The 14,226-nt window shown below is 37.2% G+C and overlaps 3 protein-coding genes across 6 annotated transcripts in view; 1 reads left to right on the plus strand and 2 right to left on the minus strand.

The window, feature by feature from the left end:
* Positions 1 to 6,023, minus strand: part of LOC106745764 (glycerol-3-phosphate dehydrogenase [NAD(+)], cytoplasmic-like) — a 9,936-nt gene extending 3,913 nt beyond the window's left edge. Inside the window, exon 1 of one of the 2 annotated variants that reach the window (XM_014621660.1) lies at positions 4,466 to 6,023. In XM_014621660.1, coding sequence (XP_014477146.1) covers positions 4,466 to 4,609 — 144 coding nt within the window. In that variant the 5' untranslated portion in view covers positions 4,610 to 6,023. Of the gene's footprint in view, positions 1 to 553; positions 752 to 4,465 lie in introns of those variants that run through there. The other variant, XM_014621659.1, reaches the window with a different exon arrangement.
* LOC106745766 (peroxiredoxin-6-like) lies at positions 688 to 3,985 on the plus strand. Its single transcript, XM_014621664.1, has 5 exons — positions 688 to 794; positions 2,522 to 2,678; positions 2,850 to 3,067; positions 3,170 to 3,245; positions 3,650 to 3,985. The coding sequence occupies exons 1-5, from the start codon at positions 712 to 714 to the stop codon at positions 3,776 to 3,778; spliced, it is 663 nt and encodes a 220-aa protein (XP_014477150.1). The 5' UTR covers positions 688 to 711; the 3' UTR covers positions 3,779 to 3,985.
* A 92-nt stretch (positions 6,024 to 6,115) lies between the features above and the next one.
* Positions 6,116 to 14,082, minus strand: LOC106745765 (glycerol-3-phosphate dehydrogenase [NAD(+)], cytoplasmic). Of its 3 annotated transcripts, none has more exons than XM_014621663.1 (8): positions 13,937 to 14,082; positions 13,000 to 13,177; positions 10,568 to 10,708; positions 9,794 to 9,935; positions 9,286 to 9,398; positions 8,799 to 9,029; positions 8,279 to 8,478; positions 6,116 to 6,868 (listed from the first exon to the last, which is right to left on the minus strand). In XM_014621663.1, the coding sequence occupies exons 1-8, from the start codon at positions 13,969 to 13,971 to the stop codon at positions 6,817 to 6,819; spliced, it is 1,092 nt and encodes a 363-aa protein (XP_014477149.1). In that variant the 5' UTR covers positions 13,972 to 14,082; the 3' UTR covers positions 6,116 to 6,816. The 3 variants fall into 3 exon arrangements, with proteins under 3 accessions (XP_014477149.1, XP_014477148.1, XP_014477147.1); XM_014621662.1 differs by lacking the exon at positions 13,937 to 14,082 and adding an exon at positions 13,658 to 13,761; XM_014621661.1 differs by lacking the exon at positions 6,116 to 6,868 and adding an exon at positions 6,885 to 6,930 and having other exon boundaries at positions 13,937 to 14,057.
* Positions 14,083 to 14,226: the final 144 nt, after the last annotated feature.

The following is a 14,226-nucleotide window of genomic DNA, read 5'->3' on the forward strand; positions in this document are numbered from 1 at the left end:
GTAACATTTATACTGCCGAATGGAAAATTATAATATTGGTATAATTTGTTACTTTTGTTTATTGGGTATTTTGTAATCTTCTTTCTTTGTATTCTTAAGTACTATTTCTTTTTAATTCATGAAATATACATCCGTAAATATAAAATAATTCTATATGAATACTCCGAAAAGTTCTCAGGAGAGGAGTTCCAATCGTGATGCATGTAACTTCCTAAATCATTCTTATAGTATTCTTCTATAAATTTCTAGAGAATTACAACTCGGGAAAGGAGAAAACTTCAGGAATACTTTAAGGATTTACAGTGCTATTTTGATTTTCCGCATACATAAGATATATATGTGAAAGTAAATTTTGGAATGGGAATGTTTTCAATTAGATTATGTTATTACTAATAATGTCTGATCTGAAATTGATCGGAGTTTTATATGACAACTGTTCGATAGCTTATCGGCATTAGATAATATTAGTCATTCACATCATTTCCAGAATCTTTGATATTGAAGTACATGTAAACAGATATACGATATCTGACTTGTGTAACATTGTATTAAAGATGGGAGCCGCACATAAAATACGTGCGCGAGCTAGCAGGCGACGCAGTTTGTCGCAGATTGGCATCCGAGGCGCGCACCGCAAACAACCTGTTGGGAGAGTCAAATTGAAATTCAAATAACTTTTCCCTCGAACATCCAGTCAAGGTCACCGCGATAATGAGGCTCAACAGCATAATACCGAATTTTAAGGCCGAGACCACCCAAGGTCCTATCGACTTCTACGAGTGGCAGGGCAAATCGTGAGTCACTTATATTATTACCAATATTTGTCAATTTATTTAATATTTTTAAGATTTATGTGCTTACAATTATTTGTATTATTGATTATATTTAACGAACGATTAAGGCTCTTTTTGATAAACAATCATAATTATAAGGCCTCAGGCCTAAATTCAAGGTAAAAATTCGCCGCAAGACTTTTTTGTCAGTAGTTAGATTTTGAGATAATTCTTAAGATTAAAACGTAATTCTGGATGTTTTGTAATTATAGCATTATGAAAAAAGTCTGAAAGAGATCGAAATGTCTTTTAATCTTGAACATATAACTCAACGTTATTGAATTGAATTATATCAACTATATATTGACGCACCTTTATCTCGCGTCTGACTCTTATATTTAAATAAGTTTGTGATAAGACCTGTTATAATTATGATTGGTGTGTGTGTGTGTGTGTGTGTGTAAAATATAACATATTATTCTGAACTTCTCTTGAAAATTTCATCGTTGATAATTTTTTAGTCCATGTTAAAAATAAGAGCCTACAGCTTTAGACATGACATAACGCAAGATAAAATATGAAAAATGAGATGTGGAAAGACAGGATAAGACGTTATCGTAAGACAGTGTTGATTTCGAAATTCGTTACCTCGGAGAAATGATTTAACTTGTAAAAACATTCATATAAGTATACCGATAAACATGTCCCGAGATTGCGAAATGCATCGTTGAATTCGATGCGGATGGCAAACTGTTGATTTTGCATTTTGCATTTGTTCATGTGTGCACAATTTGCAGCAAAGTGGAATCTATGAATAAATATCTTTTCTGACGTAACAAGCGCCACTGTGAACAACAACCTGTTGCAGATAGCTTGACAGCTTACATTGTGACTAATGGAAATCAACTCGCATTTATTAATCTAGAAGCGTTCAATTCTACGCGATTGAGAAGTAAATTCAAATCGTAACGTAACGCCAACTCATTTTATATCGTCGACAATTATAATTTTATCCGTTAAACCAACATAACTCATTGGATTAATTTACTTGGCATGTCTATCCGTGCTACTGCGTAGTAGGCGAACTTCTCGAGGCTGCGAGTGCACCAGTGTAATGCATGCATGAATTACAAATGCGTGCGATCAGGGGACAAGTTTGACGCTTCGAGCTGAAAAGTTTCAGAGCGACCGTGAGCTGAAATAAATACAGATTGCAACAACGGCTGTTGTACTACCTTGGCAGTACGGCCAAAGCGAGAGAACGCAACTATAATAAGTGCTCGCTCTTGAAAGCACTCGAATCAAGGCAGGCGCAAACGGTTATATCATTGTAACTCTGATAAGTGCCGTAACAAGCGATCACACTTGGCGGCACTTTCTGCTGAGCTCGCTTATCGTTCAGACTTTTGCCCAGCCAGAAGAAATTCTAATCGAATTTGAACTTAATTGTGTATGTGTGTTTGTGTGTGTTTCAAATTTAATATCGTTTTCTCTTATCTACTAAATTTTCATTTTTTTACATTAATTTTGTATTTTTATTTATCATTATTTCTCGATATCATGAATAAATCTTGATAAATTTACCCCTCCGAAATTTTCAATTTGACTATTTCAATTTAACATTGCTCTTCCTCATCTGCTAAATTTTTTCTAACTTTGTATCTTTGTATATCATTTCGCAATATTTGCTGATATCAGTTTTAATTCTTAACTGGTTTTCACTAACGATCGTTTATCACCTTTTGTAGTTGGGTAGTTCTGTTCTCTCACCCTGCCGACTTCACCCCTGTGTGCACCACCGAACTGGGTCGCATCGCGGTGCACCAGCCTTACTTCATTAAGCGCAATACTAAGCTGTTGGCTCATTCCGTTGACAAACTTAAGGACCACGTGGACTGGGTCAATGTAAGAGCTTTTTGAACTCACGATATTTAAGACGTTTGATTTTGTCCGAATAAATTGAATTATTGGCTCGACATTCCGATTGAACGCATGTAATTGTATTATTATAATTGGACGCCTATAATGATATTTTTCGCAGTTATTTGACTTTCTAATTAATTTGTCTCGTTGCAGGATATTAAGTCGTACTGCAAAGACATTCCCGGTGCCTTTCCATACCCCATCATCGCCGATCACGATCGCAAACTCGCCGTGCAACTGGACATGATCGACGAGAAGAGCAAGGACGACCCGGAAACCGCTCTGACCGTCCGCGCTCTGTACATTATCAGTCCGGATCATCGTCTGCGATTGTCCATGCAATACCCGCAATCCACCGGACGTAACGTCGAGTAAGTTCATCTTAGAGCTCCGAGTATATCGCGAGCTTTATATCTTTCTAATTTCTTCTCAGCACCGGTGAAACATGAAATGTAATGTCATTTCCATTTCAGCGAAATATTACGAGTGATTGACTCGCTGCAGCTCGTGGACAGAAGACCGGAAATAGCAACGCCCGCCAACTGGGTGGTAAGTCTCACTTTATCCTTTTGTCGTTCTTCGCCATTTGTGATAGTATCCCAGGCAGCGCACAATATTTATAAAATATTAAAAAAATATAGATATTAAATATTTTGTAAATATTCTAAGGAAAGTGAAGTATGGAAAAGATTATGATAAATACTATTAATATTTATGAAGGATATTTTTCGTAAACGATAAAAACATAATTTAAATAAAAGTTGTAATTATTTATGAAAAATATTCTTCGTAAATATTTTGGAATATTTATCATAATTTTTTGTCATACCTGACTTTCCCGGATATTTGAATATTTATGAAATATTTGGTATTAATGTTTCTTAAATATTGTATGCTGTTTGGGATATTTAATCGTATGTATTCTGTTTAATTACACGCGCGAATTATTACAGCCGGGCGAGAAGGTGATGATCCTGCCGACAGTGAAGGACGAGGACATCCCGAAACTTTTTCCGGGAGGTGTTGACCGCGTAGCCATGCCTTCTGGAAAGGTCTACGTCCGCACCACCACCAATTATTAATTGACTGAAAATGTCTCTTTTTCTGTCTCTCTACAGGACAAAAATCCTTGCACACTCCGGATTTTTACCGAAATATCTTTTGTTTAATTTGATACGCTTGACGTCGAGCTTGCAGCTTTCCGAATGTACGTGTGAGATTTGAAAGATGCTAAAATTTTTCTAATAAAAATTGCGCTAATGGCAATTTTAACCCTTTGCACTTGTAAAGTCTGGTGTGGGTTTCTAGATTTTTGCAATCCTAAGATCCTCAATCTCAGACCTTTTTCAGTTCCCATATCTTTGCAATTTCTTTGGATTAGAAGCTGAATTTGCAGGTGACGATCGCATAAATTTTATTAAATTTTGTATTAAAAAATTTAATAAAATTTATGCGATTGTCAACTGCAAGTTCAGTTTCTAAGGTCTATTCTATATATTTTATTTGATTGTAATCTGAGGAGTCTTTTTTTACATGATTGATCTTTCTTTAGATTACGTTGTTTTTCATCATTTTTAATCGTTTTGGCAATCCAAAAAATAAATATATCACATTTTGCAGCAATGCAAAATTACATTATTGCACATGTAAAATTCGTATACCTTATATAGAATCTTATGTTGTTGAGCTATGTCTCTTCTCTCTTTTTCTTTCGTTAACATAGATAATTTTGCAATTGAGAAAAACGCTAATATACTCGAGATACTTACTACATTCTCCGGAAGTTTGTGCCCAGGCAGATATTTGACGTTTTCATGCAAGGTGTTGATTATGTCGGTGAGCTTCTCGTTGTTGATAATCTCCTCATACACATACATCGTCACTCGAGTCTCGAATATGTTGTTGAACTTCATAACATTCGCGCCGACGATCTTTGCGATCGCCGAGCCCCTAAAATGACACGTTGCATGTTACAAGAAGATACTTTGCCTCAACGTTGCGTTACTGTCAATTGATTACATTTCACTAATTATGTATTAATACAATTATTTTTTATATATTTAGGAATATATCATTCAGTTTCAACCGACGTGCACGGAGAATTCGCGTCTCTCGTTGTGAGGAAAACGAATATAATATGTTAAATTTCAGTATAAATTTTATTGCACGTGTGATTTGTCCTTAAAATTATGCGGTGATACAGCGAGTTAATTTTGGAACAAAAGTGGACAAGTGGTGCACAATAGTAATGTGGCATATTTATTACAGAAAACTGGATCAAAAGAAACTGCGATCTCCGTTCTATTATCGACTTAAAACTTAATTATTTTTTAAAGATGAAATATTCGTTCTTTAATATTATTCAATATGCTACATATAAATAATACTAATTTACTAATAAAGCAATATTAAACATTAATCGATTGACGCGATTAGTTCATGATTATGTAAACTCTTTCTCTGCCTCCACCTCTTCGGACGAAGATTTATATATTTCGATAAATAAATGAAAAGAAAAAGAATTAAAGATCGAGGTAAGAGAAAGTAATATATAATTGCGTATAGGATTATTTTCTAATTATTTATTCTTTGACGAAGAAAATTACCAATTGCCACTGCCGACGATGCATACTCTTTTCTTCGCGTCCGGCATCCTTCTTCCTTCCTCTTGATATCCTTCTCTGTTAAAGATATCCTGTCCGATCGACAGCCGATCGATCGCGAAGATGGACTGACCGACTGACTTAGAAGCCTGCTGACCTTAACGGCGATTGCCAATTATTTTCTAATAGCTTGTGCGCAAGCTCTGGACCAAGGCCAACCGAGCAAAAACTCCCGCGGTGAAGAAGCGCCACGACGAAATTAGCGGCGTGCAAATAATGATAATGAAGTCTGAACTTGACCCCACACAACGTGTCCTTACGTTCAATTTCGCGATAACTTCATAGATTTATCAGACGGCAACAAAATATAAATATGGTAAAAAATATCTTAAAACTTTGGTCTTTAAACTTCCTGATTCGGAGAAATTCGAGATCGTAAAAATTCCGATTCATACTTCGGATCTACACATTATTACACATTACACGATCGGAATCACATTTATCTGGCAGGATCTATTAAATTAAATTAAATATAATTAAATTGTGTGTGTGCGTGTGCGAATGAGCATGTGGTTTGGTCAATGACGAAAGAGTTGCAGCACTCTTGATAAATTTCTAAACGTATTCCGTCTTCAATAAAAAAATTTGATTTTTATTCTCAAGAGAGGCATTTTCCTATTGGCTACGAGATGCGTTGCGAAACTCGTCGAAAAAAAATGTTGCAATCTTTTTATTACTGACTATGAGAGATTAAGAGATTAAGATATGTGACAGTTAAAGGTTTTAAAGGATAAATCATTCATATTTACAAATCGCTTCATCATCTCACATCTTCTTTTGCCAAAATACTTTCCGATTACAGATACAGTAATCTTAATTACATATAACAGACGCTTTACACTATTCGTACTCTTACGCTAAAATACGGGACGACTCTTTGCAGAAGAACGTCCAGATATTTTCTCAGATCCCACGATTTCTCCTTAAAAATTTAACTACTGATAAAAAAGATTCTTAGCCATATTAAAATATAAATAAAATGCTGCCACATATGCAGGTACATTACAGTTATCGGTAATCAAAAACGACGAAGTTGTTCATTTCACGACCTGGACAGTCTATTAACTATCACAGCTGTATCGAGCATCCTTAGGGTGCAGCGATCATCTTGATGAGCCTTTCACATTTGTTCATTTTGTTCGTTACGTTACGTCGATACGACTTTAAGTTTCTTGACGTAAGAACGAGCTCATCTGAGTAAATAACATTTTCCTAGATATGATAATACACAAGAAGAGCATAACAAGACAAGTGTCGTAATTGGAAATACATCGGCAGAATGCCGATTAACGGCGTTCTGCCAAAAGCCAATTTTCGCCAATTAACATTCACTACGGCTCGACAGCCGAGTTCGATATAAATTTCTCTCTCTCAACGTCGCGCTTTCGAGCGAATTATGACGCTGACTTTCAAGCGGCGACGAGTCTTCTGTCGATGGTCAACACCGGCTTGTTACTTCACAGGTGGCTTTTGGGCGACTTCCGCGTTGTCGACGAGGCGTCTCCGTTCCTAAATACGGAGCGAATACGAATTAACCCCTTTAGGCCGACACTATAGTCCCGTGATAATTACTGCGGGCAAAACAACTCTCGCGTCAGCCAAGAGATGAGAATTACATACGATTAATTGAAAGTGACCGTTTGGACAAGCCGCAGAAATAGTTGCAAAAGTCTATTTTTAGATGTATAGATTCTCTTACGTGATTTCGATGCAAAAAATTCATTTCTAAAGCTTGTCCGAGTATTTTAGTAACGCTCTGTATATAATAATGTATAATTCGACTAGGAGAGGATTACAGAGGGCCTTAAGTTCGATCAACGACGAAAGACGAATTGTCTTCGGAACCTTTCAGGAAGACAAAGAGAAAGAGAGAGAGAGAGAGAGAGAGAGAGAGAGAGAGAGAGAGAGAGAGAGAGAGAGAACAGAAGAGCTGAATTTTCTTTTTTTCTCAACAAATAATTAAGTATATTTCTTATTCATTCTCGGTATACATAACGTCGGGATCGTTTTATAGGGAACGCATACAACAATCGATGATCAAAGATCTATAGCTCTAGTCTGTCTACTCCGTTAACACGTCGAATAAAGTCTCAGGAAAATATATATATATATATATTTTTTTTTTATTCACAAGATATAACGATTTGTCTTGTCTATCGCGCTCAACGCGATGCGAAATTCCATTAAACTAAACTATTCGACTCAAACGTAGGATCTAAACAGCACTTTCATTTCCGTAAAAGACCCGAAGCCATGAATCTAGTAATCGTAAATCGTAAAATCGTAGAGTCAAAATTATAAAAGAAACTGTAACAGTTTCCGCGATTCTGGACCACCGAATCCCAGGAAAGGATTCACAGAACTTCAGATTATTCAAGTCCGGAATCTTACGAACGATTTGATTTTACGAAATTCGAAATTCTCGAAAATACAGATCCATGAGATCTTGAAAATGGAAGAAATTTTAAGCGATGGGATTCTCAGAGTGACTCTCGTGAGACTGTTATCAGGCAGCAGAGTTTGACACATCTTTATCGAACTTTCATACGTTAACTTATCTTATCGGCGAACGAGGGGGGGACTCAGTTTACGAAACTCAGATCCGCCTCTGGTCGGGATCAAGTGGCACTGGATACTCGTGAGTCTAAATAGTTAACGTTCTTAGAAATCTCGTTTAAAAAGATTCTTAAAAGCGTTTCGAGCCGATCTCCGATATTTTTCCGATGTTTTTTTAATTACGACATCGAAAGTGAACCGGCGTAAACGCAGTCTCGAATCCATGGGCTTCAGGCTTATTGGAAGATTATTGAATTCTCAGTAACAAAAGATCCATAGATCCGCGTGGGCTCAATTGTTCCTATACACCTATATCAAATTCGCGAACCATTTTCAACGTTATGATGAAAATTGTGAGCTTACATGTGTTCCGGATGGCTGCGTATGCAGTCGATTAAATCCGTCGGTTTTAGTTCACCGACGCAAATCTGGTGAATCGCCGTGAATAGTGGGAACCTATTTTCCATATTCCTCGACTTCAGCATGTAGTTCACCTCCTCGGCGGTGAATGGGCCCTGTAGTTTCTGCCCGTTCAGCATTTCTTTCTCCAGCGTTTCGATCGTCTGTACAAAGATAAGGCTGGGTTTGCAATATTATTTCGGACATAAAAGTTTATGAAATTGTTAGGAATAACGCGTGTCAAATCGCCAAAAATCTCTCGAAACTTTCCAATTCGAAGAAACTTAGGTGACATTAAAGACGTCTTAAGATGTCGTAAAAACGTCTTTTAGATAATAAAGCGTCTATGGGGTATTTTTTAGACATTCGTATTGTTTGTTGTTAGACAGTCGTATTGTTTTGGGGGAATTGAAAAAAATTATTATCTAAGAGAGATGTTAAAATTATGATTAATATGATTTTTAGAGCTTGTATATTTATTTACTTTGCCGGTCTTGACAAAGGCTTCCGAGACTTTTCTATTGCGTCCACCGTAACACGTCGTAATCAGATCTGCCACGCCGCAACTTTCGAAGAAGGTTGCCAATTTTCCGCCGGGGAAAAACACGTCGACGAACCTTATCATTTCCATAAGGCCTAGTCTGATTACCGCAGCTTTTGTATTATCACCTAAACCCAGTCCGTCGACGAAACCAGCGCCGCAGGCAACTATGTTCTAAAAAGTCATTGATACGAAAGATGTTAAAATCAGTCTGAATTAAAATCAAGTGAATTTAAGCTTCAATTTCAATCTGTCGAGTTTAAATAATCTAATCGAACGTTGAAAGCAAAATTCAAATGAATCGTGAAATAAAATGTATTAAAATATAGGCCTTTCTTCTTAATAAGATCAAATTAAATCAAATAAAACATTCGGATTTAATTGGGAACAAGAAACGATATTCGATGAAATAAGAAATAATTGTCAGCACCTTGAGCGCACCGCAGCATTCCACGGAATCTACGTCCTCGACAACTACCACCCTAAAGTACGAAGCTTGAATCAGGTCACGGAGTATCGGCGCCATCGCTTTGTCCTTGCAACCTGCAAAGCGCAATCAGAATTGTAAATTACGTGTGACTCTTAAATGCGTCGAGTTTCAATATTATGAATCACCGATACTAATGAAGTGTGAAATATCGGCGATCGACGCACAAATTAGACCTATAAGATCTGATAAGGTCAGAACTGCGAGATGTTTTATGCAGTTACATAACTCGCAACGCGACCTGTTTTCGCGACAGGTGTAATTACGAATGCGTTTCTTATCGCTGTTTCGAAGTTCGAAAAAGTTTCGAGTTTTCTGATGGAATGTTTTTCCAGTTATCAACAGTCGACTCAACGGACGAAAGTTTCGTCGCTGCGAACAATTAATATTTCGAGCGTGCACACACACACACATACACAATTACTCAGAATTACAATCTTATCATTCTTACCAATGGTGGTCTCGCAGAACATCTCCTCGGCCACCTCGGAAGCCAAATTAGCGCCCATCAAGACCGAGACAGGAATCTGCAATTCCCTCGAAATTATGTGAGAGATAAGCTCGATGCCGCCCCCTTCTTTTTTGTCGAAGCCCTGCGGAGAAACTTGGAATGTATATGGATTGATTTATATGGGTGCAAATCACAAAAAACCACCGTGTTCTTGAACGTATACCCAGTAAGCAAGAAATCATTAACACAACGATACAACATTACGACAACGATATTTTATAACGTGTAATATTTTCAAATATGTTTTTAATGTCGTATATAATGTCATTGTTAAAAATATTTGACCTTATTAAAAATATATTAAAAATAATAAATAAATTTCTACACTGTTGCCCGTATTCTGGACTCTCTTTTATCGATAAATGTGCCTTTAAAAGTGGCTTAGGAATCACCTAATTGACTGAGAAGTCACGTTTAAGGCACTCTTATCGATAAGAGAGAGTTCAGAATACGGGCCATAGTGTAGAAATATTATTTTTTAATATATTTTTAGTGACGTTATATACAACATTAATATCACTTTAATATTTGGGAATATTATATTATCAAGTAACAGTTTAAACAAATTTCTAAAATATTATATGTTAAAATATTTATAAGATCCATATATTTATAAATCCACAATAATATAATTTATAAAATCGATGTTTCAAAAGATTGATTTAATGTTTATTACTTAATGTTTATTATTGGGTATGTGCTTGAAATACATACTTTGATCAGAGAAAGGCCAACGGCGGTGGATTTGATCTTCCCCTGTAACGTGCTGCATATCCTTCGGATGAACTGATGCGGCACTACGAAGATAAGTATATCCGCGTCCTTCGCAGCTTCCATCACGTCGGGTATCGCGACCTAGAGATAGTTTATCACACTTCAAGTCCCAAAATCCCAATATTGAGATCCTAAAGGTATCAGAATAAATAAAATATGAAGAATGTCGCTACGAGCTTAGGGAAAAATTTCGAGGGAACTACAGATTCCCGTTCTCGGTCTTAAGGAAAAACTCCCCTGACAGTTTAGAACTCGAGAATTTGACGATGAAAAATCGTGACGAAGAAACCGTCCTTGCGAGTTGGCTGTGAAATTGAAAGATGGTCTGCTCTTTTCAGCTAAACTGGCTGTACTAGTTCAAATTTACATGTACATCGAAGCGTCTGAAGCGTACGATTCTCACGCTTCAATATGCGTAAATTTCTTGAGAGCCAGTTCGGCCAAAAAGAACAGGCCAAGGATGTACGGTGAATTTGGCAGTTCGTATAATCCGCATCTCACCGGTGATTTTCAGTATTATCAGCTTTAAACCAGCGCGCTCGATGACAGCGAGAACAATTATACGTTTCGAGTGCGGAAAATAACGCGGCCTTGGACGCTACTTCGCCATTAGACCGCTCGACGTAATAGAATACTGGAAAATCATATCGTGTATTTTATCTGTTAGCTCCACTCGCACTTTCTTACGCTTCGCGCGCTTAACATGAGCCGCGTCTATACATGGCATCCGAAATATCTATTGTTTATTAGCACAGAACGAATGCAGACACTTAGAACTTTGTACTCCAAAGACTGTTTATATTAAATACTTCACGCACTTAGATCTTCATCTTGAGTGGATTACAGCTTGAGTTATGACCTTGGAATTTTGGACTGTTGAATGTCAATTAGTTTACGATGTGAAAGTGCGCATAGTTAACGACAAAACTGGTTTTAAAAGCCGTGATTTATTTGAAATACTTCTGCAGCCTGTTCTCATTTACCGCACTCAAGAAATTCCATAGAAAAATGAGATATGATATAATCACGGTGTGTGATATAATCAAGAAAAAGAGTGATCATTTTTCTCTTTCTCCTTTCCTATTTTCTAAATATGTTTCAAAAAAATTGAAGATGTTCTCTCTTATTTAAGAGAATTTTTAACGTTGAATCAATTTCACATCCAACCAAACGGGAAATAGAAAAAGTCAATTTTTAATCAGCCAAGAGAATGTCAATAATAAATAGCGACGAGACAATTGATACGTGTTCCTCAAACCGTACGAAGGTATACGCTAAGTTGCCAATTCCATCGTCTCCCTTTTTAACTTCTACTTGGCTGAATGCGTCTATAGCATCGCGTATCCGAAGGATGAATGTTTCATGTAGACACGTTATTCTTAGCCGGCTCTACATACGCACGCACACCCAGTGATTCCTCACTTTACGGAATATACACTTAAAGGCCTAGTTCCCTGAACCATATTCGCGATAAAGAACACACAACTCCCACTTCCATTCTCTGATAACTCGAATTACTTCACCCGATCATATCGGCCGAAGAAAGTGGAAATTAAAAGACTTAAGGACAAAATTAATGAGATGAAAATGATCGAAATTATTTGTAAAAATGCAACGAGACTATGAATGCTATGAATAATAATAGAAATAATCAAAGTGACTGCGTCACGATTCTTGTTTTCAACAGGTAACAGAACCGGCGACTCTAATTATATAACCCTGGTATTTTAGATGCACGAGTTATAAACGGCGCTTTATTATTGCCTTGTTTATTATCTAATACGAGCACAACTTCTGTCTCACGCGATTGTTTAAAATAAGATGCAGCAAAAAGGTGGAAAACGTGATCGGACAGCGTTAGCCGAGAAATGCAACATCGAAATGCAGCGGTAAAGCGAATACGGTTGCCTTGATCGCGTTCGAAGTTCGATGAGTAAAGTTCAAGATCGCGAATAGATAATCGAAATGAATCAATACTGCGCGATTGGAACTACTGAGGTCGGCAGCTTGTCTGCTCGCAACTTTCTAATTTTAAGCCAAATCGGAAATTACAAGTATCGGATATGTAGAGAAAGATAAGTAATATTAATAGGTCTTGAACTTAGCACTTCGATACCCCGCAGAATTTAAGGAAACCGTAGAGGAGAAACCGTGTCAAGACCGCGGTGTGCAAAATTTCAAAAATTCCGAATTAATTTTCAAAGATTAACGCTGAATTGCTGGAGTTCTAAAAATGTACAATTCAAAAAAAAAAGTTAATAAAATAAAATAGGGGAAAATAATAAAATAGATTATACTTTACAGTTTATTTCGAGCAAAATTAACTAATAATCTTGGTCATTAGATGAACAACAAATTCGGGGTCACCTTACCACATTCTCAGGAATTTTGTGCCCAGGAAGATATTTGATGTTCTCGTGGGTCTGGTTGATGATTTCCGTCAGCTTTTTTCCGTCGATAATCTCTTCGTAAACGTACATCGTAACGCGGTCGGCAAATTTGTCCAGCGTCTTCGCGTTCGCGCCGACTATCTTCGCGATAGCCGATCCCCTATGAATTCAATATAACTATAATCAATATCCTAGGTTATTTATCAAAGACAATAGGAATGATTAATTTCAAATATGTAATGCTACATATTACAGCTACGAAATTATTATTATCAATGTCCAATTGCAGAATTAATGTCCCTGCAAATATTTAATAATTCATTAATGTCACTGTAAGAATCACTGTGAAATTACAAGATCGCTATTTTCTCCCTATTAAAATAATAAAGTAATAAAAAATTAAAATAATAAAAAAAATGAAAAAGAAGATATAAACAAAATGAAAGTCATTTATAAAAGTTACATATATTCTGTCTCTAATTCGTAATCATCTGTAAAGAAGTTATCAATTGGTTTAAAATGCAACTAAATATATCACACGACTATATTCAAATGCGTGTTTACATAATCACACAAGTCAAACACGCGTAAAAAATTGAGATGAATACGTATTAATGCTCAATTATCGATCATTAATTACTATCTAAGTGAGCAGCGCGCATCGATTATGTATCGTTCAGCACGGTTTGAATTCCACGCGAAACCCATCGTTATTCGAAACCACCTCGTCGGCGACTAGCCGGGACACGCGCGTAATAAACAAATTCGTGTGCCACATCTGCGTAAGCGCGCGCGACAGCACGTGCAAATCGATCACGTTCGGGACTTCCCCGGATCATCATCCTCATCGATATCGCTCTGTCGCGCGACAATTCTTATCAGCACCTGCTTCCCCGAGCCGATGTGCTGCTCAACTCACCAATTGCCGGAACCGATGATGCACACGGATGCCATGACGCGCTCAAGGCTGCTCGCTGCTCGACGTGATGAAAATATGAAGCAAACCGGAGGACCGCGAGATCCACCTCTGAACGCTGGTGGGCGACTACTGAGGGGCTCAGAGGCGGCGAGAGGTCGGCTGCGAGCAAGGGACGCGTGCGTTGCGCGGCACACCAATCGAAGTCCAGGTTGATAAGAATACACCAGACTGGGTGGGAGAGCCGTCAGAAAAGTCCAAGCTGGAAGAAGGAAAGGTGGATGTAGCAATCA

This window comes from Dinoponera quadriceps, unplaced genomic scaffold (assembly GCF_001313825.1).
Source record: "Dinoponera quadriceps isolate SergipeBrazil2010 unplaced genomic scaffold, ASM131382v1 scaffold1658, whole genome shotgun sequence".
Classification (NCBI taxonomy): Eukaryota; Metazoa; Arthropoda; class Insecta; order Hymenoptera; family Formicidae; genus Dinoponera; species Dinoponera quadriceps.

What these genes read in the sequence shown, in the direction of transcription:
- LOC106745766 (XM_014621664.1), top strand. Translation starts at nt 712, where the DNA reads ATGAGGCTCAACAGCATAATACCGAATTTTAAGGCCGAGACCACCCAA. An exon ending in TACGAGTGGCAGGGCAAATC is followed by an intron (nt 795 to 2,521) that starts GTGAGTCACTTA and finishes CACCTTTTGTAG; the next exon opens with TTGGGTAGTTCTGTTCTCTC. An exon ending in TCCACCGGACGTAACGTCGA is followed by an intron (nt 3,068 to 3,169) that starts GTAAGTTCATCT and finishes TTTCCATTTCAG; the next exon opens with CGAAATATTACGAGTGATTG.
- LOC106745765 (XM_014621663.1), bottom strand. Translation starts at nt 13,971, where the DNA reads ATGGCATCCGTGTGCATCATCGGTTCCGGCAATTG. An exon ending in ATCATCGGTTCCGGCAATTG is followed by an intron (nt 13,178 to 13,936) that starts GTGAGTTGAGCA and finishes TTGAATTCATAG; the next exon opens with GGGATCGGCTATCGCGAAGA. An exon ending in AATGCTGCGGTGCGCTCAAG is followed by an intron (nt 9,030 to 9,285) that starts GTGCTGACAATT and finishes ATGACTTTTTAG; the next exon opens with AACATAGTTGCCTGCGGCGC.